Source organism: Sphaerodactylus townsendi, linkage group LG02 (assembly GCF_021028975.2).
Source record: "Sphaerodactylus townsendi isolate TG3544 linkage group LG02, MPM_Stown_v2.3, whole genome shotgun sequence".
Lineage (NCBI taxonomy): Eukaryota > Metazoa > Chordata > Lepidosauria > Squamata > Sphaerodactylidae > Sphaerodactylus > Sphaerodactylus townsendi.
This window is the reverse complement of record NC_059426.1, coordinates 20280960-20305739: the sequence shown is the minus strand read 5'-3', so window position 1 is coordinate 20305739 and position 24780 is coordinate 20280960. Positions and strand designations below refer to the sequence as shown.

The 24780-nt window shown below is 45.7% G+C and overlaps 1 protein-coding gene across 1 annotated transcript; it reads right to left on the bottom strand.

The window, feature by feature from the left end:
* Nucleotides 1-2353: 2353 nt before the first annotated feature.
* MPP4 (MAGUK p55 scaffold protein 4) lies at nucleotides 2354-24313 on the bottom strand. The gene is made up of 11 exons (XM_048487062.1): nucleotides 24265-24313; nucleotides 21844-21882; nucleotides 20232-20252; nucleotides 17902-17916; nucleotides 13763-13804; nucleotides 11536-11706; nucleotides 9069-9149; nucleotides 7782-7875; nucleotides 5755-5863; nucleotides 3827-3961; nucleotides 2354-2825 (listed from the first exon to the last, which is right to left on the bottom strand). Exons 2-11 carry the CDS (start codon nucleotides 21872-21874, stop codon nucleotides 2634-2636), a joined length of 891 nt encoding a protein of 296 aa, XP_048343019.1. The 5' UTR covers nucleotides 21875-21882; nucleotides 24265-24313; the 3' UTR covers nucleotides 2354-2633.
* Nucleotides 24314-24780: the final 467 nt, after the last annotated feature.

The following is a 24780-nucleotide window of genomic DNA, read 5'->3' as shown; positions in this document are numbered from 1 at the left end:
TCATTCTTCAACTTGGGCCTGTAAAAACAACAACAAGCAATTCCCTCAATTTTGCTGCACGTCTTCTGGTGCAGGCTGGATCAACTGAGGGCGATCTCTTGCAGTTGGTAATTTGTAAGCAAACTTACCATCTGCACATGCTCATTGAGCTCTTGTCTCTCTAAGCCCTAAGATCCAACCAAAACGCAAATACTAAAATGGCATGGGTTACTGTATGCTCACAACAATCTTGTGAGAAAAGGTTAGGCTGAGCGAGTGTAACTAACCTACAGATTGCCGACGAACTAAAGGAGGAGTACTTCAAACTGTGGAACTTTCTGCCACAGGATTCAAGCATGGCTGACAGCATAGATAACTTCCACATCCAAACGCCTTAAGCCTTCCCGTACAGGGAGGCAACATTGTGCTTGGTCTGCACCAAAATGCTAAGCTAGGTGGACCGTGGTCTGATAGAACAAATAATTTCTTATACTCCTAAGTCACCTGGCAGGCTTCCAGATCCTAGTTGGGCACTCTAAACATTATATTGTGTACTGATTTATGTGTGCCATGTCTCTGAACAGGAATTAATTTGCAGTCTGCACGCAGTTGGCCACACATAATCATAATGGGACATGTACTTTGGATCGGTGATTGTCCCAAAGCAGGATTCAACACTGCGCCAAGAATTCAGCATCTTGTGAATCTCAGCTTTCATTGGTGGATCTGGGTTGGGGGAAGCAAATTTCTGGATCTTAGGATATTGAAGATAATACTTGAAACAACAAAACTACTGCGCCCAGGCTGCTAAATATAATAAACAACTTAATGTACGTGAAAAGTGATTTAATGCAAGCAAATTGTGCTCACTGTGCAAATTGTAAACAACAGACCCAGCAATTAAGTGCTATAAACATAAACAAGAATCTCAGCACACATAGCTGTGCAACTCCATGTCATGGGACCAATATTTCTGGCTTTTAATCCTAATGTTTATATGCTATAGATGGTCCAGTGTCTTTGGTTTTTAAGTCCTGCAGAGTTCTTCCTTGAGGAATATATGCCAACATTCAAATTTCAAGAGCAATTTACAATCCAGTGCAGTAGCTGGCAGCTGTGTTCATATCCCTTGTTTCTTCCCGCTGCCTTTTTTTCGAGATATGCTTGAAAGACTGAGGAGAAGTTTCAAAAAGGAGACTGGGGGTGGGGGTTTCAGTGCCCTAAATAATTCCTGATTCTGTCATAAAACTAACATAAAAGGCAAAAATATACAAATGTGCTAAACTGAATGATGTATAAACATTACAAAATCCAGTTTTCCTTGACAGCATGTCATGGCAAGCCACAGGCCATGCTGTGAAGACTTTAGTATCCACTAATAATTACAAGAAAAAGAATAAACAAAAAGGAAGTGATCTCCGTTAATATATAAGTGTCACTTTATGGTGTGACCCCCAGTAAAGAACTTCAAGACAGGTTAGAAGCAGAGGTGGTTTGCCATTGCCTTCCTCTGCAGAGTCTTCTCTGGTGGCCTCCTGTCCTGATTAGCTTCTAAGAACTGGTGATATTCAGCTAGAGACTGTCCACCTTCCTGCCAATCTCGGTTAATAATGGTTTTTTTTAATCTTTCAAAATGAGAATGTGCCGCATCCTTCCCTTTTTGTATTCCTTCCCTTTTTAACTAGCAACAAGCTTCATACATTCTCAAACAACGTATGTAAATATGTTACAACATATTTCTTTAAATATAGTGCGAATATCTAGGGATCTAGATACAAATAGTTACAACATATTTCTTAAAATATATTAGCAGACCAGGTGCTCAGGAGCAGGAGCAGCAGAAGGCCATTGCTTTCACATCCTGCATGTGAGCTCCCAAAGGCACCTGGTGGGCCACTGCGAGTAGCAGAGTGCTGGACTAGATGGACTCTGGTCTGATCCAGCAGGCTAGTTCTTATGTTCTTATGTTCTTATAGTGCAAATATCTAGGGATCTTTCCGTCACAAAGATATTCCATTTCTGGTTTTTCTTATTGTCTGGGAGCGGGGGGTAGGGGAGAGGGTTTCAGGGAGGCGGGTTTTGGAGAGGGCCGAGCGGAAAGGGCAGGGACTGGGAAGCCAGGAGAAGTCAGCAGCCCTCAGGCAGGCAGGGAGGTTAGCCTACTCTCCCTGCCTGGGTTCTTCTTGATCCCTGGGTCCAGTTCCAACATCCGGGCAGGGGAAGGTGGGTTGGCAACAGGGGTCCCAGCGGGGACCCCGCCCCGGGCGCAGGACACTTATGCTCAGAAAAAAAAGGCTGCAACCTTTTTTTCTACAAATTTAAAAATCATGTGAAAGGTTTCATTAGATTAACACAACTGGCTCACACAGATAGGTTCAGCAAAATAAATCCCTTTTATTTTCCTTAACAATTAAAACAATAGTCTGAGAAACTACAGTGCAACCATCTTTTTTGTACAAAAGTAATGTCAACTGAACATACAATGCTTGGGGAATGCCACAGAAGACAATAGGATTACATCTTGTAACCGTGGTTTGTCTAATCCTCTCCAAATTCCCTGCGCATAAACACTTTTTCTTTGAAGCCTAGCATTGGGATTATTGTCACAGGGAAGCAGGAACTATGATCTTTGTGAGGCTGCTTAGCCCTGAGAATTATGACTGATTGTCTGAACATATCCACGTCGCAGGAACCCACTGAGGTTCATCTTGTGCTCGACGGACAGCAGACATCAGCTGCACGCAGGCCTCCTCTAAGTTATCGTTCACAATCACATGGTCAAAGAACTGTCCAAACTGAACCTCCATTTTCTTAGCTGACTCCTCCATTTCCTGCAGATCTTCTTCCTGAGTGTCGAGAATAAAACAATAAGTAGCTGAAGGCATCTACCGACATCCTCATTTTCTTCCCAGGTTTTTGTCTCGTTCTTCCAGAAGCTCAGTCTGGCATTTCTAAGTCTCCTGTCCCTATTTTATGTTATGATCAGGTGTTCCTGAACCATGCCCAACTGTTTATTTTCCCAAGAAGGGGAGAGTCAGAAATACATGAACTTGGTTCAGCCCAAAACTTGATTGTTTGGCATAGCTGCCAAAGAGGTTGATGGATGGACATCATAAAATGCAGAGCTACATGTGGAGAGGTCCCACTGGCAGACATCAGAGCAGCCCCTCACGGGTAAGGTTTCTAACTCTGGATTGGGGAAGGGAGTTTTTCACCTCAGCAAGCAAAAGTGTTAAAAAACTGTTTCTTTATTCTGGGTTCAGCCAAGTGGAAACTTGTTGTCGAGGTGCCAGAATGGGGTGGGGGTGCTCTCAGTGATGGGATTCAGTCGGTTTGCACTGGTTTGGGTGAACTGGGAGCAGCAGTGGCGTAGTGGGTAAGAGCAGGTGTACTCTAATCTGGAGGATTAAGACAAGATGGAGATGGTGGAAAGTTGCCACGAAGGTGCAGCCAACCTGTGATGAGACCACAGGGGTTTCAAGGAAAGAGATGTTCATAGGTGGTTTGCCATTGCCTGCCCCTGGATAGCAAACCCTAGACTTCCATGGTGGTCTCACAATCAAGTAATAACCAGGGACGATCTTGCTTAGTTTCTGAGATCTGACAAGATCAGATTAGCATGGGCCATCCCCGTCAGGGTATATAAGGTAATACAAAACATTAAAAGTAAAACCGGAAAAATAAATAACGTGCTTGCTGTGATCCTAGTAATGCATGCCACACAGTTTCAATAACTCTGAAGATGCCAGCCACAGATGCAGGCAAAACGTCAGGAGAAAATGCTACTGGAACACGGCCATACAACCCGGAAAACCCACAACACTCCAATAACCCTTTCAATACTCACCTTAAACTTCATGTTCACATAATAGTCTGTGATAAACCTGGCGTTTTTCCGAGATTGCTTCATGCAACTCACACTCGATGGCTTAATAAATATAATGTAGGGTTTCAGTTCATGAGTGCGAGCCAGTGGGATATTCTACAAGAATAGAAGCAATGCAATTTAAATTCACTGTATTAAATTAACAACACTCTTATTCAGTCCCACAACAATGGAGGTCAGCTAGATTCAAGATTTTCTTTTTTTTAAGTTACTTTTATTTAATCACAAAAACTATATATTATTCCAACATATATCCAAAATACAATCCATTTTCCATACATCTGAAACAAAATTTTTCCTCATAAACAAAACCACCACCAAGTGTTGAGTTTACATATTTTATAAAAGACATAAAATACTTCTTTCTGACATCACCAAACCTCACTTAAATTAAATTAAATATCTCACTTACTTCAAAATTAACTTCCATTCTTTTCTTCACCACCTTTCACAACCAATAGCAACCCAATCATTATTATAATCCTGTACAATATATTTTACCCTGTCTTTCCAGTCTAGTTTGAATTCATTAATAGGTTTGTCTAAATATATATCTAGTCAATTTTGCCAATCTTACAATTTCATCACTTTGATTCGTCATTCATGTATATTTAGAATATTGTAATTTCCAGCTTCTCATCCACAACAAGGTTTTCAGGTATAAGTTTTCGAGCATTAAAGCTCTGATATCTGATGAAGCAAGCTTTGACTCTTGAAAGTTTACACTCCAAAAATCGCTAGGATGTTACGGGACTAGAATCTACCTGTTCTTCTGCAGACCAACACGGTTGCCCTCTGAAACAATCGGCAATGATGCTTCAGATGTAAAGAGTTGTTTTAGCTTCTCAGAGGGAGTTTTGAGATTGTTTTCTCCTTGCAACACCAGAGTCATTTCCCGAGCAGCTTTGAACTACTCTTCATTCCAAAGGCAAGTTGCTATGTGGCATGGTCAAGAAACACAAGGACCCCTAGGGCTCATGGAAGCAGTGATGTGCTTCTTTGGTCCTGGCCACAGAGTACAACCCTACATTTAAAAATGTCTATTTGAGAACCAGAGTAGACAAGACAACAGTTAATTAACTTTACCTCAGTTAAAAAACAAAACAGAAGCACCAGAGGCTCAGACACAACAGGGACCAAAATATTGGGAAGGGGTACTAATTGTTGGAATTAGCAATGTAAAATGGAATGAGAAAAAGATCCAAAGGGGCGGGCAAGTGGTCATTTAGATAGAAATGAGAGATAAAGACCTTTTCCAACCTTCTATGTCACCTCTTGCCTGTCCTTAGACTGACTATTTTCGGTCTAATTTCCTCTTTCTCTGAAGTCTCTTTCTCTCCTTCTTCTTTACCCAGTAGGACAACTAGAAACATCTCTGGCTCTTAGCTTTCCTATCTAAAATGCAGTTCCCTAATAAACATTTAGCTTTAGCTTTAATCAGTGAGTCGGATGCTTCTCTGCCTAACTAGCATTCAGCCTATACTAATCACACCACCACCACCCTTACATTTTGTTCATCAGGTCAAACCTGGAGCAGCTATTCACCACACAATGGAACGACACATTGATTTAATATCTTGCCAAACTTGGTTCTAAGTTCACAGAGTTTAGTAAAACTAAATACAATTTTTGGGCTGAAGATACTTTATCTAGCTTTTACAATAACCCAGACATCAAGTGCCATATTTAATAAATTACAACTTTAGTAAGATACATTAACACCGACAGTCTTTAAAAGATATTATTCACCACAAAGCTGGGTTAATGTATGTTGTATTTGTTCTAGGAACCAATGCTTGAAAATTACCTGGTGTTTCAATAGCCTTCCATAGCACAACAGCATGAATCCATGAATCTCAGGCATTTAAATTCTTCTCCTTATCACTCACCTGAGGCTCTAAATCTATGATACAGATCTTCCCTTCGTCATGCACTGTACGTACAGCATCAGTGCTTGTGCCATAAAGATTTCCTTTGTACTCTCCGTATTCCAACATTCTGCAAATAGGACCAACAGAGAGAGGAGTAAAGTGGGAGTAACGTTCTATAATGCTGGTACATGCAAGGCCTGACAGCATTCCCACATTATCTCATCTAGGTGAGAACCAGAAGAAGTTGCCAACAAGATGTTTTGTTTTTCTGTCAAGTTGTTGCCAACTTATGGCAACCATGTGTGGTTTTCATCGCAAGAGATGTTAAGAAGTGGTTTGCAATTGCCTTCCTCTACACGGAGCCGCTGGTTTTCTTGGTGCCTCCCGTCTAAGTACTAACGGGGGCAGGTCCTGCCTAGTTTTTGATATCTGATGACAGCAGTCTAGCCTGAGCTATCCCGGTGCAATCCACAGTACAGACTAATAATTCATGATGCACTTAAAAGAAACTTGATGATATTTGTGTTCAATGATAACAAAATTATTCAGCAGTTATGAAAAATTACAGTGGAGGACCTACTCGTGATCCCTGGCCCAAAAATGATCAGGCTGGCCTCGACGAAGGGCAGGGCCTTTTCAGCCCTGGCCCCTACCTGGTAGAACAGGCTCCCTAGGGAGATCAGGGCCCTGTGGGACTTACAGTGTTTCCGCAGGGCCCGCAAGACGGACCTGTTCCGCCAGGCGTTTGGCCAGCCTGGTTAAAAATACATCTACCATGTCATCTGGCCTCCCGTGGGCACAAGGGGAGGGAAGGGGGGGGGGGGTAGCCAGACGCCATCCACATTTTTAAATGAGTTCTGTTTTTATGTAATTAATATTTAAATTATGTTTTAATGTATATTTTAACCTTGTTGTAAACCGCCCTGAGCCCTCAGGGGGAGGGCGGTATATAAAATTAATAATAAATAAAATAAATATCCTGGAGATGAAAAAAAAGCTGTTTCCTCATTTTTTTTTTGTTCAGACAGCACAGACAGAAAAGGCATCAGAGGAGAAAGAGGCTCCCCACCACCATTTCCTCCAGCCCGATTTTAAAGTTCCTGCGCCTGATGTTTTGTGGTGCTGCAGTGATTCTCTGTGCCTGCAGCTTTTTGCTTTTTGTCTTCGAGGACGCAAACCCATGCACATGAGAATCGTGGGTGATTCTCATATGCGTGGGTTTGTGCCCTCGAAGACATCTCGTCGAAAATAAAAAAAAGGAAAATTATATATTGCCGGAATCGGCAGGATGAGCGGAGTACAACCACATACTTTTTGGGCTGAAAAGGCACCCAGCAGCAGAGGCTGCAGAACAAACAACCTGGGGGAACCTTAAGGAAAAAGCTGCAGGCCCGGAGAATCACAGGAGCACCTCAACATATCAGGCATGAGTGGCAGAGGAAACCGACAAGAGAGCTTCAACGATTGGGCAGTAAAAATAAGACATCTCCTCGGTTCGTGAGCTCCACGCAGCAAGAGAGACAACCTGCAGATAACTTGGGAGGGGGGGCGGCAGTTGGTAGTTTTACATTCCCAAAATAGGACGGTTCGAGCAGAAATAAAGCATCCTGAGGACGTCTTCAGGAAAAACCTGTGTGGAGCTTCCCCTGAGATGCCTGTTTTCTCCGCCCTCAGGACGTCTTATTTGTGGGGTGCAGAATGGACCACTGTTGCCTGTATCCTTTAAAACTAGCAACACTTGCACGGCAAGACCTGATTATGTGATCCTCGTTGAGAATGAAAGAAATAAGAGAGTAGGTTAGCAAATTCTTGCTGCAGCTCTGTGACATGGTTGGAAATACGTGATCAGTAAACATTCATGGAACACCAGTAGACATGTTATCAGTAGAAGTGTTATCCTATTAAATAGGAAATCGGCAGTACCAATCAACATCTAACTCCACTGACCCCGTAGTCCTGGTGATTGGCCACATGGATCTTCTCACCTTTCAAAAAAAGGAAGATGTAAAGGAAATAAGGGAAAGCAATATGAATCCAAGAGCTACCTGTGACTATACACCATGTTTTCAAACGTTTCCCTTGATACATAGTGGTATTCTCTACCGTTCTCTTCATAGCTCTTCTGAGAACGAGTTGTATCTGTTTAAAGGAATGTTAGCTTTACTGAAAATATTTTAAATTCATCCATACATTAATATTGGGATAGAAATGTTATAGCAAAGCATAAACATTGGGTTTAGCTGAAGTACGTAAAGAAGACCTTTCAGTTCCTTTCTCTGGCGCTCTAATCTAATTCAAGGGAGTCAAAGGGCCTTTCCCCACTTACCTTAAGCCCCGCGCTACTCTCCTCAAGTAGCGCGGGGTCCCCCAGCACTCCCCACGACAGGGGCGGCGACAGCACAGCTGCCCAGATGCTGCCGCTGTCGCGCCCCCTCAGCGCACGGCATCCCTGGCGCTCTTGTAAATGGTGCCTTTTGATGACCCCACGCAGAGCGCAGGGTCGTGGGGACGCCTGGGCACGCGCCAGGGATGCCGCGCGCTGAGAGCAGTGCGCAGCATAGGGGGGATCGAGGAGAGTGGGGAAACACCCTCAGACACACAATCATGAACAGTGGTGGAAAGGACATAACTGCTTACAACTAATTCTATAACTTCTTTTTTAAAAATGGCATGTTCTCTTGCTTCACCTGTCTTGATTTAATAAAAGCATGTATGGTCTCCGCATTTCGGCATGTATGGTCTCCTTCATATTGAGCATACATTCTGGGTTTGATTCTTGGTTACACACATTTTCCCCTCTTCAGCAGTCACCCCACCTTCAGACCAGAGAATCCCCGCAGTTTCTAAAAGCTCTTCAAGTGTAACCTTTTCACTCCCTTCAAAGGGAAAGCAAAGGAGATCACTATGCATTAAACTTTCTCTGGGTTTTCATGCTCCTCCCCATTCACACCCTCTCACACCTCCTCCTTCAGGCCACCATTTCAGAATGATCGAAAGGGCTTTCTTTTTCTTTTTTACACTGAGAGCCTGTGAAACTGACATGAAGTTGATAGAGTCTAGCAAAGTAACGCCAGACCAAAGATGGGAAAAGAAAAGGTGGCACTGCAGCCAACCTCCCCAAATAGAGGTTACACAGAAAAAACAATGAAGTGATGGGCGGGCATAGGTGGCTCAGCTTGGGACACCGTGGAAGAGAATCTCTGTGTAAACAAAAAACTGTGGGAAAACCCCGCTGCAACGCAAGCAGCCAGGGAGTAAGAAGTGCATGTATAAAGGGCTTTCCTCTCCTTGCGCTGCTAGGGTTAATACTGCAAAAATAAGATGTTACATACGTGGCACTGCACTTTGAAACTGATAGGGATTTACACCAATAAGCCGCCGCCGTAGTTCATTCACTCCAACACCTGAAGGACCTGCATATTGCAAAAGAAGCAAAGGTTACAGCTGTGTGAACACTGCAGACCCCTGGTTCATGATGTTACATTTGTAATACAAGAACAGATATTTATTTTCTAAGCAGGAGCTACCATCCCCTGAAAATAAGATGTAGTAGAGGTTTTGCTGAACTGCTAAATATAAAGCATCCCCTGAAAGTAAGACGTAGCAAAGTTTTTGTTTGGAAGCATGCCCGTCGACCAGAGCATGCAGCTGTGGAGCGGAAAAATAAGACATCCCCTGAAAATAAGACATAGCGCATCTTTGGGAGCAAAAATTAATATAAGAGACTGTCTTATTTTTGGGGAAACAGGGTAGCAGTAAATTTCATGGGATATTCAGTGCTTTCTTTCTCTTCCCCCAAAGGCACAGACCCATTCACTTGCTGAGTTGCATACAAAGCCTTTGACAAGCCTTATGCAGCCCACGGTGCTTACATAATACCACAACAAAACTGCTGAACAGAAATCAAATCATGTGAGTGCCACTGGGCTGAATTGTCATCACAAACTACAGAACTGAGCAGAAGAGATGAAAACAGCCTCCATATCTAAATGAATGTCTCATTCCCTCATATAATTGTATGTGGAATAATCTGGGGAGCAATTTTGCAAGCTTGACAATATTCAGTGCACACTCCAGTTCTCTTAAGTCCTTTTGTTATAATGATGACAATTAGACCAGTTTGGCTGAGTTAGTATATGTAGTAGTGAAGTTGTAGTATTGGTAGCATAGGTAGGATTGTCTTTTAGTCTCAGGTTTTTGGAATATAGAATTTGATAGGAAGTCGCCATCTGTTTTTCTATGTTACTAGCAGGCCCGGCCACGCGTTGCTGTGGCTCAGTCTGGTGAAGTGGAAAAGAAAGAAAAGGGGAAGCGAATGGTTCACACAATGCTTGCAAGGGAGGGGAGGGGCAAGGGGCCCCTCGCTCCCCTCCTTCTCTCCCATTCCCTTGCATGGCACCCTGCCCTGTCCCTCCCTAACGTTCCCCTTCCTCTGCTAGGGTGGGTGGACCATGTCCCGGTAGCTGTCCCTATCCCTTTCACTCCCTTCCCTTGCAGGCGAATCACCTAGCTCAAAACACGCTGGGAGGCATGAGCAACGCTGTGTTCAAATTTCAGAGCGTTTGGTCCAGCAAACCCCCGGACCCTCCCTCACCTTCCCCTTCCTCCGCTAGGGTGGGTGGGCCATGTCCAGATGGCAGGCCCGATCCCTGTCACTCCAAATGGCAGTGGTTTTCAAGGAAGGCATGGTTGTTTCCCTTGTATCAGAGGGTGTTGCTTTGACGGCCAGCAGATGGCGCTGTTGCGGAACAGAACTGTGGTTCCAACTGTCACAGGTGTGGCAAGTACACAATAACTGGCACAGTTGTGACATGTACACAACAGGAAGTGTGGAAAAAGTATGGAAACCTGGCCCCACGCGAATGTGATATTGTGTGAAAATTTCAAAGCAATCGGTCGAGTAGTTTGGGAGATTACCTGTCAGCAGAAAAACGCACTGAAAGATTTTTATATATATAGATTATCAGGTTAATTTTGATGATTAGGTTAAAATTTGATAATTCTTGTTCCTGTTTTATTTTATATTATGTTGTATGGTGATTATGGTATTATTATGTGATTATTATGTGACTATGTTTTATTATTATGTGATTACAAATAATACTTCTGATGTTCTTATAGGGATTTGCCATAAGATGCTGTTTATTATTATTGATGTTGTAATGTGGTAGTGCTGTGATGTTCTGTTCTTATACATTGTCATATTATGAAAAATTATTATGTTTGGCTATCAAATATTATTATGCTAATGAGGTTTATGGTTTTGTTAATCTGATATGGGAATGTTGAATATTTGTTTATCTAGTTGAAATGCTGTCAAGGGTTTGAAACTGTTATTATTGCTGAGACTATGATTAGTTTTATTGTATTGTATTATTATGTATTGTTATGACGTATTGTATTACTATGATGTTGTTCACCACCTGCGCCCTTCGGGGGAGGGCAGTATACAAATTAAATTTCCAATCCAATCCAATAATGATTTCTTTGCTGAGATTATGGGCGTCTGCTTTTCTTAAGAGATTGGTTGCAACCTTTCCGTTAATTTGATGAACTCTATACTTCCTACTTCAGCTGGTGAAAGTTCCACCCCTTCCCGGTTACCCTGGACCACTGCATTTCTGGAAAAGCCTGGCCTTTGACAGGTCCACTTCAGGCAACTGCATTTCTGTAAGAACAAATCCAACATCCCCCACCCCAACTGGGAGTCAAATAGCGAGTTCAGGTTCACCACAAATGCATTTCATCCTTTCATGCCAGATTGTCCATTCTATACAGTTAAAAGTCAATGCGACTTACCCACAAGCACAATTAGTCTGTTCCGATCCCCTGGGTGTCTTTGGTATCTCACCACCTCTTCATAAGGTGCTGCTACAGCACTGTAGCAGCCGCTTGGACACCGGGCATAACATGGTAAGTGACTGTTTCGTGCTTTCCTGCGGCACAGGCGCATACTTCTACGGAAGCCAGCTGAGAGAGGTAGAAAGATACTTGAAACCGGTTGTTGACCAAAATGGATAGGTCTGCCAAATAAATTGGCAGGGCTCACTTGAACTTTTTCGGCACACCAAATGATCCTCTATTCTGAACAATAATGATGACGCTCCTGGTTTTGACAGACCAATATCTTTTTATGGTGCCTGCCTGGCCTACAGAACTTTAGGTAAACGAAGCCTCTTCCATTTTTCTCATTACGACAGCGGTGCCATGGTTCCTACTTTGCTTCTTTCCCTGGTGCCATTTAACAAAACTGGGAGCTGAGAAACGCCTTTGCTTAAGGAACTGCCTTGCTGGATCAAACTCAAGGTCTGTTCATTCAAGCATTTTGGTTCCAGCAGCAACCAGCCAAATGCTCCTGGGTACAATCTGGTTATACAGAGACTGACCAATTGCTGTTTTGTTCACCACAGCTGGAATACAGAGGTATGCTGTTTCTGAACAAAGAGGTTCCTGGTTTGTTTTTATAGCCATTGTTAGATGATTCAAGTTTGTTTTCTTGCTCTACCACATGAAGCCAGCTGGGCTAGTCATTGTTTTCTCTGATCTCTCTAAACTCCACCTACCAAACAAGGTGTCTGTTGTAGGGAGGGCAAGGGAAGGTGATTGTATGCTTAAAGGGAGAGAAAAGCAGGGTATAAACCCCAACTATTCTTCTTCCTTCATGAACCTTAGTCTATTTTGTTCATCTAACTCACATCACATACAATCAAGTACTAACGGGGTTCCCTTGCCTTCAGGGGTTCCCATGGAATGCTTACCTCGGGACTCTTCTCTGCACAATGGGCTTGCAGAGGGTTTGCCTCATGTTTTTCTGTTTACACATGAGAAGGCATTCCCTCCTTTCCCTGGAGTTTTTCTGCAGAGAGCTTTCCAGGCCTGGCTGTCTTATCTCTGCCCATCACATGATTCTTACAGATTTCATTGTGTCCAGTAGTCAAGACAGTTGGTTTAGCTCTTGAAGCTGCACTTATATTGGTACTAGCAGGGCACCCGTGCTTCGCTACGCATACTTCATCATAGGCTCTCTATGAATTTTGGGGTGACAGTCAACTTTGAGTTCTGTGCATGAGTCAGTGAGTGGTATTTCGCGTTTATATATATAGATTATTGCTTCAAAAGTAATCTTTCCCCACAAATGAAAGAGGCAAAGCAATTCCCTGAAACACAGACTGCTAAAGAAGGGGACCATTTTAGAACAGATACTGTCTCCCCCTTCTCTCCCCTCCACATAACACTTCTTGCTGCTGGTGCTGCTGGTGGACAGAGGCTTGTTCTTTCCAAGCTCCCTTTATATTGATATTTTGAAATATCAAAAGAATTAAAGGTCGGGGTTGTGTGAGTTAGCTTCTTTTCTGTTACTTGAAGCAGCTGACAACACAGAAGGGGGATGAGGGGGAAGGTATGCAAAGTGGCATGAGGAAGAGGGAAGGCTGGTTGTGGGCAGAGCTCTGGGGCAAAGCTGTGCCTACTGGCAAATTTCCGTGCTCTGGAGAGAAGCAAATTAAAAGTCATGCTAAAAGTGGTCTTGTTTGCTGCGGAGAGAATGGAAAGTGAAAGCACGACTTGAGGAAACAGGTCCATACAAGAAATCTTGCTGTGATAAACATTCGGCCCCATCACACTGCAAGCACATTGTGTGCAATCGACCTTCCATTTGACATTTGATTAGCTCCAAACAGAAGATTGTTTGAATTTCTAATAAGTTCTGCTGTCTATTGATGGATGCCCAATCAAGAAGTTTTTCTAAATGCATGAACAGCAGAGGGGGTCATGAGTAACAGAAACTTAGATTGAACAGATCCCAACAATGTATTGCACACAAGAATTGCAAACAAAGAAATGCAGTCTCCATCAGCAGATGAAAGGAGAACGATTTGTTGTAGGCTTGGGGAACACTAATATAAGAAGAGTAGAGGGATACTTGGGAGTAAAGCCCAGGATGCATTCATTTCGGATAAAATACAACAAGCCAGTCCAGAAACAGTATAACACCAAACTTTTCATCTATTTCAAAATAACTACCTACCAACAAAGACCCGCTGGCCAGATCCAGTGAATTCTTCTTCTTCTATAATGTGAAAGACACAGCATGTAAAAAATGGAAGAACAATGAGAAGGATAGTGATGGTCAAACTTTAATGATTCCAGAGGGGTAGCCATGTTAGTCTGTAGAAATAAAATTAAGGAGCCCTGTGGACACTTCAGGACTAAGACGTTTTTATTATAGCATACATTTGTATGCAACTGACAAAACAGGCTCCAGTTCCTGGAAGGATATACTAGAACAGTGATGGCGAACCTTTTTGAGACCGAGTGCCTAAACTGCAACCCAAAATCCACTTATATATCGCAAAGTGCCAACACGGCAATTTAACCTGAATACTGAGGTTTTCGGTTCGCTCTGAGGCATGTGATACTCGGGAGTAAGCTTGGTGGTAGAAGGTGGCTCTGCTTTGAAGCAACCATGCAACTCTTCGAACGGGTGCATCACAACCCTAGGAGGGTTTACTCAGAAGCAAGCCACATTGCCAGCAACCGAGCTTACTCCCAGGTCTTTGTATTTAGTTCACACTTTAGTTCTTCGCATGAAAAATCACCAAGTGGGTTTAACAGCGCTTAACCGGGTTACTTACACTGCTTCCCCAAAACTAGGTCTTAGGTTTAATGCTAATAATCGAGCCTATGGCTCCAGGCTAGTTTTAGATGGGGCAATTTCCATGATGAACTCTGTTTGTGCGTGCCCACAGAGAGGGCTCTGAGTGGCACCTCTGGCACCCGTGTCATAGGTTTGCCATCACTGTACTAGAATAAAAACCTGATCTTTTTAAAGTGCCCCATGATTATTGGTTTTTACCTTCTCTCCACAGAGTAGACGGGACAGTGAGCAATGTTGACTTTTACCTTTTCTTCTCCCAGTAGATGTGAGTTAATGAATAATAATTGCAGAGGAATGAGGTATGGAGGCCAACTTTTGAACATAAAAATGTCCAATATCAACTGTACAAGAGAAATCATTATATAACAAGAATGATCTTTTCACAACAGTAGCTTCATCTATAGTATGGCTGCCAGGCTCCAGGTGAGATCGCTCAGAATTACAACTGGTCTTCAGACAATGGAGATTTGTTCATTTGGAGAAGATGCCTATTTTGGAGGGTGGACTCCATGACATTACACCATGCAGAGGTTCCATCCTTCTCAGGCTTTACCCCAAAATCTTCAGGTATTACCCAACCAGGAATTAGCACTCTATAGTCATGTTATTCTGTTAAAAGGCGCATGTAAATTACCACGAGGCGGAGCTGCTGATCGGGGTGGGGGTTGGAACGAGCCCAGCTGACACTGGCCAGACAAGGGCGGAACTGGAAAGGGAGCCGCCGTGGGAAGGGGCAGCGTCACCAGATGAAAGGGGGAGCGAGCCAAGGCTTTAAAGGGGCTTGCCCTCCTTTGTTCAGACCATGTGCTCGCCGGCCGATTATTTGCCCACCCACCTCACCCTACTTTGATATGTTAATGCATGCTGTTATGTCATAGCCTAGTTCGCGGCGGTTTGGCGCATGGGTATTGATCTGGAAGGGCAAGGGGAAGGGGGCTAGGGAGCTGCGCCTTCCCCTTGGGAACGGCAACAGTGACAAGAGGCAACCACCCTGTCGAACCGGGCCGAAAGGGGGAACATCTCTGGCCAGGAGCGGCTGCCCGGCAGAGCCCCACAGTAGATCGAATCTTGGGACCGGGCACCCGCCCTGCTGAGCTGTAGCACGTACCCACATGACCAGATCCAGACCCATGCTTAGTCTCACGCTTCTGCTCAATAAAATGGCTATGGCCAATTTATTACCCCAGCAATGGTGTGATGTGTGTCATTATAAACGGGCCTCGCACAAGAAGTGATCCACCCTTGGGCAGCTAAAGACATGTTTGTTATGAGGTTCAGGGTGAATGAATAATAACTTGGTTTCCTAATGGCCACTTGGCTAGTTTAGAACCTTTCGGTAGAAGGTGCCTACCCATCTCCAGCATGGGAAATAGCTGTAAAACTGATATGCTGACCAATGTGGGTGTGGGTTCAGAGCCCAAGAGAAGTCAGATGATTAACGAAAAGAAAAGGCAGCATATGATTTTTGAGCAGGTTGACAGGAACGGTGTTAGAGATTTGGCCAGAAATAATGTAATGGTGGCTGGAATAAAGCCTCTGTCTTTGGTTCAGTAAAATCTTAATACTGCTGTTGTGATTCTTTTGTGTGGAATCAGCTGCCGATTGAACAGGATCAATCTGTCTTCTGGAAAACTACACCAAGATTTTAAAGCATCTAAGACAGTGATGGCGAACCTTTTTGAGACCGAGTGCCCAAATTGCAACCCAAACCCCACTTATTTATCGCAAAGTGCCAACCCGGCAATTTAACCTGAATGCTGAGGTTTTAGTTTAGAAAAAACCAGTTGGCTCCCTCTTCCTCTGCCCCACCCGCTCGAGCAGGGGCCAGCCTGCTCTAGCCTCCAGCAAGTCCTGCGCACACCGCTCTGTGCCTCTCTAGCTTCTCTGCCTCCTCTGCGCCGCCCCCCCTTGGGCAGCAGCCACCTGCAGCACAGGCACCAGGCCTGCCAGCCGAGTCCTCCCTGCTGACCACAGTGCGCGCATGTCGTGCTCAGTGGCCCAGGCCAGCCTAGATGTGTGTGGGGGTGTGTGTGATTTTCCACCCCTCACATGACGAACTCTGTGTGCGCGTGCCCACAGAAAGGGCTCCGAGTGCCACCTCTGGCACCCGTGCCATAGGTTCGCCATCACTGATCTAAGACATAGATTCTACCCTCCAAAGCCGCCATTTTGTCCAGGGGAAGTGATCTCTGTAGTCTGGAGTTCAGCTTTAATTCTGAGATATCTCCAGGCCTCCTTGTGGTTGGCAACTCTATATCCATGTAAGGGCAATAACTAAATGCCATCAAGTTGCAGGTGACTTAAGGTGACCCTTTACGGGGTTTTCAAACCATAAGATGACCGGAGTCGCCTATTCATTGTCTTTCTCGGTATGGCAACCTGGTCTTTCTTGGTGGTCTCCTGTCCAAATACTAACCATGAACACCCCTGCTTAGCTTCCAAGCTCTAGCAAGTTTGGCCCAGTTTGGGCTATTTTTGCTGCTGATTAGTGCCTTTGACATGCAAATGTGTTGTGATTTGGGAAGCAAACACTTAGATCCTGTTATACTAAGGTGACCAGATTGTCACCTTTTTAAACCGGGAGGGGGGGGCGCGTGCCAGAAGGCAGTGCGGCAGCGCGGAAGAACTGCCGCTGCCTTCTGGAACACTGTTCCAGCAACCACTGTCACTGTCCGATTTTGCCTTCTGGGGCTCCCCTTTTCCGCCCTGTCACAGAGCGAGAGCCGAGGCACCAAAAAAACGTCTTGGCTCTTGACGGCGTCTTGTGAGGCTGGCGCACTGCAACACCCCAGGCGCTTTCATTCCACCCTGTGACGGGGGCGGGATAAAGGGAGCGCCCAGAGAACCATCAGGACAGTTAAAACCCATGGGGCCAGGACAGATTGGTTTAAAGTGGGACTGTCCGCCAAAGTGGGAACTGTCCCGTAAAGGTGGGGCGATCGGTCACCTTGCTACGTGCATGCTTCGTGTTGACAGGTGTTATACACATGTTTTGTCGCTGCCCTGCATCAATTGCAGCTATTAGATCTTGGGCAGGATAAAGATGACAGGAGATTCATTAATTCATCCATCATTTCCTGGACTGTCTTTGTTCTAGAATGCTCCGCTTGGGTCCTAGTGCCTACCTATTCTGTCCCCCAGGCACTCAGACCCAGAGGTGGAACGTCTAGGCCCCTGATGGCCAGCTCTATGGGTTCATGACCTGAGTCAGTCCCTGCCAGCATGGCCAATTGGCTGTGCTGGCAGGTGGCTGATGGGAATTGTAGTCCATGAACATCTGGAGTGCCATAGGTTCACCATAACTGTTCTAGTACAAAGACAGTCCAGGAAATGGCAGATGAACTCATGAATCTCCTGCCACTTTTATCCTGAACAGGGTATACAATTTGTCATTATGCACAGTACTTAAAAATCAGTGCAACACAAACACCTCTCAGTTTTCAGAAGCAAAGATATGACTGACAGCCGACTCCATATAATGCAAAAGAGAAGCAAAAATTTAAGATTACCTTCTTTAAGCTCCTCTGGTTTGTTGTAAGAGAATGTAAGAAAAGGAAGATACACATAAACAATTAGAATCTTATGAGCCCAAGTCCACATCTGACTGGACAAATATAGACAGGTGCTGTTTAGCAGAATGTAAATGCAATGTAACATGACTAGAGTAGGATAGTATAAAGGCCAACAATGTTATGAGCCTCTCCAAAATATCAAAACTTTATACCTAGCTTTGGAAAGACCAGAGGTGGGATCCAGCAGGTTCTCACAGGTTCCCGAGAGTAGGTTACTAATTCTTTGTGTGTGCCGAGAGGGGGTTACTAATTGGTGATTTTGCCATGTGATTTTTGCCTTAGTTACTCTCCTGTCAGCTGTAGCTGCAGAACTTGAAGCAGTCTAGCAGGAGGTGCACTCATGGGCGTGGCAACCTGGATTCGCATGCATTCAAGCTTCCCTACCAAGGACTGGCTGCATGGCTGCGTCCTTGCCACAGCCCCGCCCCAGGAACGCCTCACCCCAGGAATGCCTGGCCACCTGAATGCCCCCCTCACCAGCCCCATTGGCTCCCTATCACCACAGTTTTCCTTCTGAATCCCACCACCATGGGAACCTGTTACTAAAATTTTTGGATCCCACCACTGGGAAAGACCATTCGCTTCTGCCTCGAGAGCCATTCCTGTCCCACTGAAAACTGTAATATAACCTCTTTTCTTGACTTTTTGAAATCCCTGGTGCACTCATCTTTCCTCAGAAAGACTCTCCAGGCAAACCATAGCTCAAAGCAGCTTCATCAGTTTCACATCTCCTCTCAAGACATTCATATTGCCCTTTACACATAACTCTACAGTTTCCTCCAGTATATCATATTACCAAAGAGCCAGAGTACTCACTGGAGCTCACTTAATTTGCTCTGACATGCTGAACTACATGAAAAATTCATAGATATGCAATGGAGTATAGTTGGGTTAGGATTTTTTAAAGTTCTGCTTTGAAAGGGGATTCCATAAAATAGCACCCCATCTCATCATGGCTGCCATTATTAATAGTAGTCCTCTCAGGTAAAGGATAAGTTTTAGACCAGGGTGTCAAACATGCGACCCAAGGGGTGGATCCAGAGGTGGGATCCAGCAGGTTCTCACAGGTTCCCGAGAGTAGGTTACTAATTATTTGTGTGTGCCGAGAGGTGGTTACTAATTGGTGATTTTGCCACTTGATTTTTGCCTTAGTTACGCCTCACTCTCAGCAGTAAAGCATAGGAACTTGAAGCAGTCTAGGCAGGAGGTAATCACCCGGCGTTCTATTGGCAGCTCATGCTCAAGCGTGCATTCGCTTCCCGCCCAAGGATCTCAAGTACAGCTTGTGGCTGCATCTTTGCCACAGCCCCGCCCAGGAATACCCCACCCCCAGAATGCCCGGCCACGCCCCCGTCGTGCCCCGCCCAGCCCCATTGGCACTATGCCACAGTTTGAATCCCACCACCATGGAAAACTTACTAAAATTTTTGGATCCCACCACTGGGTGGATCCAACCCCTTCAAAGGGCTTAAGAGGCCTGTGAGGGTTGGATCCAACCCCTTGAGGGGGCTCAAGAGGCTTGTGAGCCAGCTGAGGTAAACCATCCCCCTCTCTCTCGATCAGGCCTGGTGAGCTTGCCAGGCCAGATTGGGAGCAAGGAGGGGGGCATGCCTCAGCCGGCTTGTGGGCCTGATAAGCCCTCTCAGTGCAGCTATCCCACCCTGCTATGGGTTCGCCAGTCCTGGAACACACACCCCCCAGCCTGTTCTGGGGCTAGCTGAGGCAGCCACCCCCCCAGGACCCAACCTGAAAAAGTCATGTTTATGTCATATCTGGCTCTCGTAACAAATGAAATCGACACCCCTGTTTTAGACATTATGAGTCACCTGCCCCATTTCTAGTTTCCAGTGCACAATTTCACCCTGATATCTGAGCAACAAAATAGGATCTCCCTCAGTCTAAAGTTAATAAGGACACAATGAAGTAGATTAGTCCTTCAATTATCCTTATGTAATGTAATCCTATTATGTGTCCTTACTGACACCTGCCCAGTTCAGCATTTCTCACTATAATGTATGCAAACCCTTCTGTTGAAGAGAAGAGGACCCAATTGTCTTAAAGCTGGCCACTAAAATCTTCTGAATTAACTTGGAAATCACAGAGAAGGTAGTGACAAGATGGTTTTCTGAAACTAAAAACAAAGTCCGACACAAAGACGTTATCCATTTTCAAGATGGAACGGTTTAATTTCCTTTCTATTACACAGTTTGAAACACTTAAAAAGGATGATTTAACAATTCAGATTTAAAAAAAAGACTTATACTTACCAGACTCAAAAGTTTCCTCATCTTTTAAATCATCCAGTAAGCAAAAATAGCAAATATATTTTATTTCAGTGCTATCCCTGTCTCAGATCATTCTAATGATTTAGCAAAGAAGGCATCAAGTTCTAATTTCCATTTCTTGATTTTTTCCCCCCCACAAAGTTTCATTGCTTGACTTTTGAATCTGTACCCAGAGTTCAAGAATATTTGAATCTGTCAGTCTTAGTTGCTGAAACATACAAAATATTCTGAAACATAATGTATTAAAATAGTGACCAGAATGATTCGATGTTATTAGAGAAACTCTAAATTCAAGCTAGCAGGGTGTAGTGGTTAAGAGCAGGAGGACTCTAATCTGGAGAACCGGGTTGGATTCCCCACTCCTCCACATGAGTGGCGGTGAACTGGACCCATTTCTCTGCTCCTGCACATGAAGACAGATGGGTGACCTTGAGGAAGTCACAGTTCTCTTCAAACTCTCTCAGCCCCACCTACCTCACAAGGTGTCTATTGTGGGGAGAGGAAGGGGAAAAGTTTGCAAGCTGCCTTGAGACTCCTTACAGGAGAGAAAGGCAGGGTATAAACCCAAACTCCTCTTCTTATTAAACGTTCAGAATTATTTCTTTCCCTTGAAATTAAGACTAAAAGACTCAACACACTGGATCAGAGTTACAGACTCAAGAATCCACGGTGTGTTATTGTTTTAACCCAAGGGAACAGCCATTTAAAGTCAAGATTGGGACCGAGGTGGGGGGTGATTTGCCTCAGCTGGCTAATATTGAGAGTGTTTCATATGACATTGCTAATTTTGTTTTTGTATTGCATTTCTTTCTTAACATGGGAGGAAAATACCACATTAGGCAGAGAATACGCAAATTGCCTTGTTGTAAAACTAATTCCTGTGCCTGCTTATGTCTGTACCTGTTTAGAAGAACAAAATGATACACAACCGTCAAACCAGTAGAACGAAATAGCCAGATCTCTACAGCTTATTCAAGTTAAAAATATTGTGTCTGTTTTACATGCCGCTCTACTAGGAATGCCAGGTCCCCCCGGCCACGGGTAGGGCGGCCAGATCCAGATTGGGAGGCTCCTGGAGATTTGGGGATGGAGCCTGGAGAGGACAGGGACCTCAGTGGGGTACCATGCCCACCCTACATTTCCATTTTCTCTAGGGGAACTGATCTCTGCACTCTGGTGGTGATCTGTATTTCCATGGAACCCCAAGATGCCACCTGGAGGCTGGCATCCCTACACCCCATTAATATTCATAATTTAAAAATAAATAGCTTAGGGGCAAAATGGATTCTTAGCATTCACTTCTGAAACAGTCCAAAGAGAAATTAAAACCCACAACACAAGAGTCAAAAATCCCAGTAGGGACTGGTTACCACCCAATACTCATCCTTGGCGGAATGTTCTCTTCAACAGAAAGCATCAGTTGAGAACATCAGAATTGTAACTATGTCCTCAACACAATTTGCTTTGCACATCCTATCAGAAATTATTTTAATAGGTGATTTTGCCCATTTAGACCTATTTAAGAGTCCTATTGTATTGTAGTGATGGAGAGAGACTAACAACCCCCCCACCTGTTGGAAATAGAGTCACTTACCTGTTTCAACACACTTCTCATCAATCTGCATGTCATCTTCTATACATTGTTGGAAACAAAAATGAGAAAAAGAACCAGATTGAAGGCGTAATGTTGGAGGAAATATAGACACAATCAATTATCCACACTAATATTCATTTCTTACAATCCTTCTCTACTACTTCAACATTGTGCTAGGGCAGGCTGACCAGACGTCCCGCTTTTGGCGGGACAGTCCCGCCTTCTAACAATTTGTCCCGGGGCCCCTGGGTTATTTAAATTGTCCCGCTTTTTGGGAGGCTGCCGCACTGCCTTCTGGGGCGCAAGGCAGTGTGGCAGCCTCCCCTTAGCTGCAGCCCCGCAGAACCGCGACCTTCTGGGGCTTACCCGTTTCAGCCCTGTGACAGTGCCATGAGAAGGCAGTGCACTCCCTCTTGACTGGCGATGGCATGGCCTACCCCATCCCGGTTCACAAAGGTGACCATCTGGTCACCTTATGCTAGGGTGCAATATATTATGTAACTATTCCCTTCCTAGTAGGCAAAAACAATCATATAATCCAACAAGGTTCCAGATAATAACTGTGGATCTCATTTCCACACATCTAGAGCACCTTAATGTCAAGCCTCTAGGAATTACCAGCGTTTCTGGCAGTTCCTAGAGAGAACCAATATTACTTTCAGGTCTTCCCAGAAGTGATGTCACACTGTTGGCCCAAGAGCCTTAAATGTTTTATTCCTGCCTCAGATCTGAGTAATGCCAAGAAACAGCAGTGGGGCATCCCCTGTTGCTGGCTGTCTGGCAACCTTACCGCCAAGACCACTCTGGCCCCCAGTGAAGGAAGGCCCTCATCCCAGATGGTGTGAGCTGGAGCCACTACTGCAGCTTGGTGCTCCCAAATTTGTGGAGAGTGGACATGAGCCTACCCTTCTTCCCAGAAGACCTTGGGACTTGCAAGGTCTCCTGGGAAGTGTAGTTCCCACCAGGCCATTTTCCGCCTCAAGTGAACAGGCCACTTTCCCACACATTGCACTTTCAGGCTGAACTAAGGTAAGGGGGGGCAATTTTCCACACTGCCCCCAGGCGTGCGCCCGGTGCAATGTGTGCACCCCGCCCCTGGTAGCTCTCCCTCTGCTTCTTCCCTTCCCCCTATCAGGAGGACAGATCTGCAGCTTTCCCTCCAACTTTAAAAATATGACAGTATCTATATTTTTTCCCTAACAGTAGTAAAAGCAGCTTTGGATAGTGATTTCACTGAGGGCGTTTTCCCACTTACCAGTAGCTGTGCGCTACTGTAGGCAAGTAGCGCAGGGTCCCCCGGCACTCCCCACTACAGGGGCGGTGACAATGCAGCCGCCCCAATGCTGCCACTGTCGCGCCCCTTCAGCGCGCGTCATTCCTGGCGCTCTTCCAAACGGCGCCTTTTGATGACCCTGTGCAGAGCGCGGGGTCGTGGGGAAGCCCGGGCGCGCACCAGAAATGACACTCACTGAGAACAGCGCGCGGCATAGGGGGGTTGTGGCATGTGGGGAAATGCCCTGAGACAATAAAGTGAAAGTATTAAATACCTCTCTTCTACCCTCCTCCCTACTAGTCTTTCAAATTAAAAATTTAACCTCAAGGGCTACGTTCTGTTTTAAAAAATCATTGGGGAAAGGAAACTGAACCACATATAAAATTCTGCCCTTACACAGATCTTTTTTATCAGGCCCAATTGAAAGTCGGCTAACTTTCAAACAGGAAGCAGGCAGAAGGATGGGAGGTAGCTACGTGGGATGGGGGCTGCAATGTTCCGTGTGCTGGGTGTAATGGAGGGCAGCTTTAGGAATTGCTAGAAAAACTATGGTGAAATTTGGAGGCTTGAAGCAGCAGAAAGTAGCAGGATTTGCGACCAGGGATGCCCTGTACTGATTAGGGACTAGCAAGCCTAAAAACAGGCTTACCTTTTCTTTGGATAGACAGTGGCCTCATAAGAACACATAGCACTTCATGCAAAAAGTGAAATATACTAAAATGAATGGAGCGTGGTGAGAGCCAATAGGTTTGCCAGCTCTGGGTTGAGAAGTGCCTGGAGATTTCTGGGGGCGGGACCTGGGGAGGGTGGGAGATGAAGAGGGGCGTGGCCTCAGTGCCATAGAGTCCATCCTCCAAGCAACCATATTTGCCAGGGGTCCGGGGAACAGATCTTTGTAATCTGGAGGTCAGTTATAATATCAGGAGATCTCCAGGTTCACCTAGAAATTGGCAACCCTAGGAGTCCACTAATTACAAATTGCCCTTTCAAAACATTGCAAATTGTTCTGTGAGAAAAGATTCAACCACCTCACTAGTGCTAATGATGAGAAGTCTGGGTCTCTAAGAATAAGAATTCAGGTAGCTTGTGATATGCAGGCACCCACAGGAATCTTGTAAAGAAATAGATGAAACTTGGATGCTACTCACCTTCTTCCACAGTACTCACTAGTCAGAGCAGATCCATGGAAGCAGTGAGAAAAAAACCCCCCCCCACCCCCACCCCCCCCCCACCCCCACCCCCACCCCACCCCCCCCCCCCCCCCCCACCCCCACCCTCCCCCCCCCCACCCCACCCCCACCACCACCCCCCGCCACCCCCCCCCGGCCCACCCCCCCCCACCCCCGCCCCCCCCCCCCCCCCCCACGCCCCCCACCCCCCCCCCCCCCCACCCCCCCCCCCCCCCCCCCCCCCCCCCCCCCACCCCCCCCCCCCCCCACCCCCCCCCCCCCCCACCCCCCCCCCCCCCCACCCCCCCCCCCCCCCACCCCCCCCCCCCCCCACCCCCCCCCCCCCCCACCCCCCCCCCCCCCCACCCCCCCCCCCCCCCACCCCCCCCCCCCCCCACCCCCCCCCCCCCCCACCCCCCCCCCCCCCCACCCCCCCCCCCCCCCACCCCCCCCCCCCCCCACCCCCCCCCCCCCCCACCCCCCCCCCCCCCCACC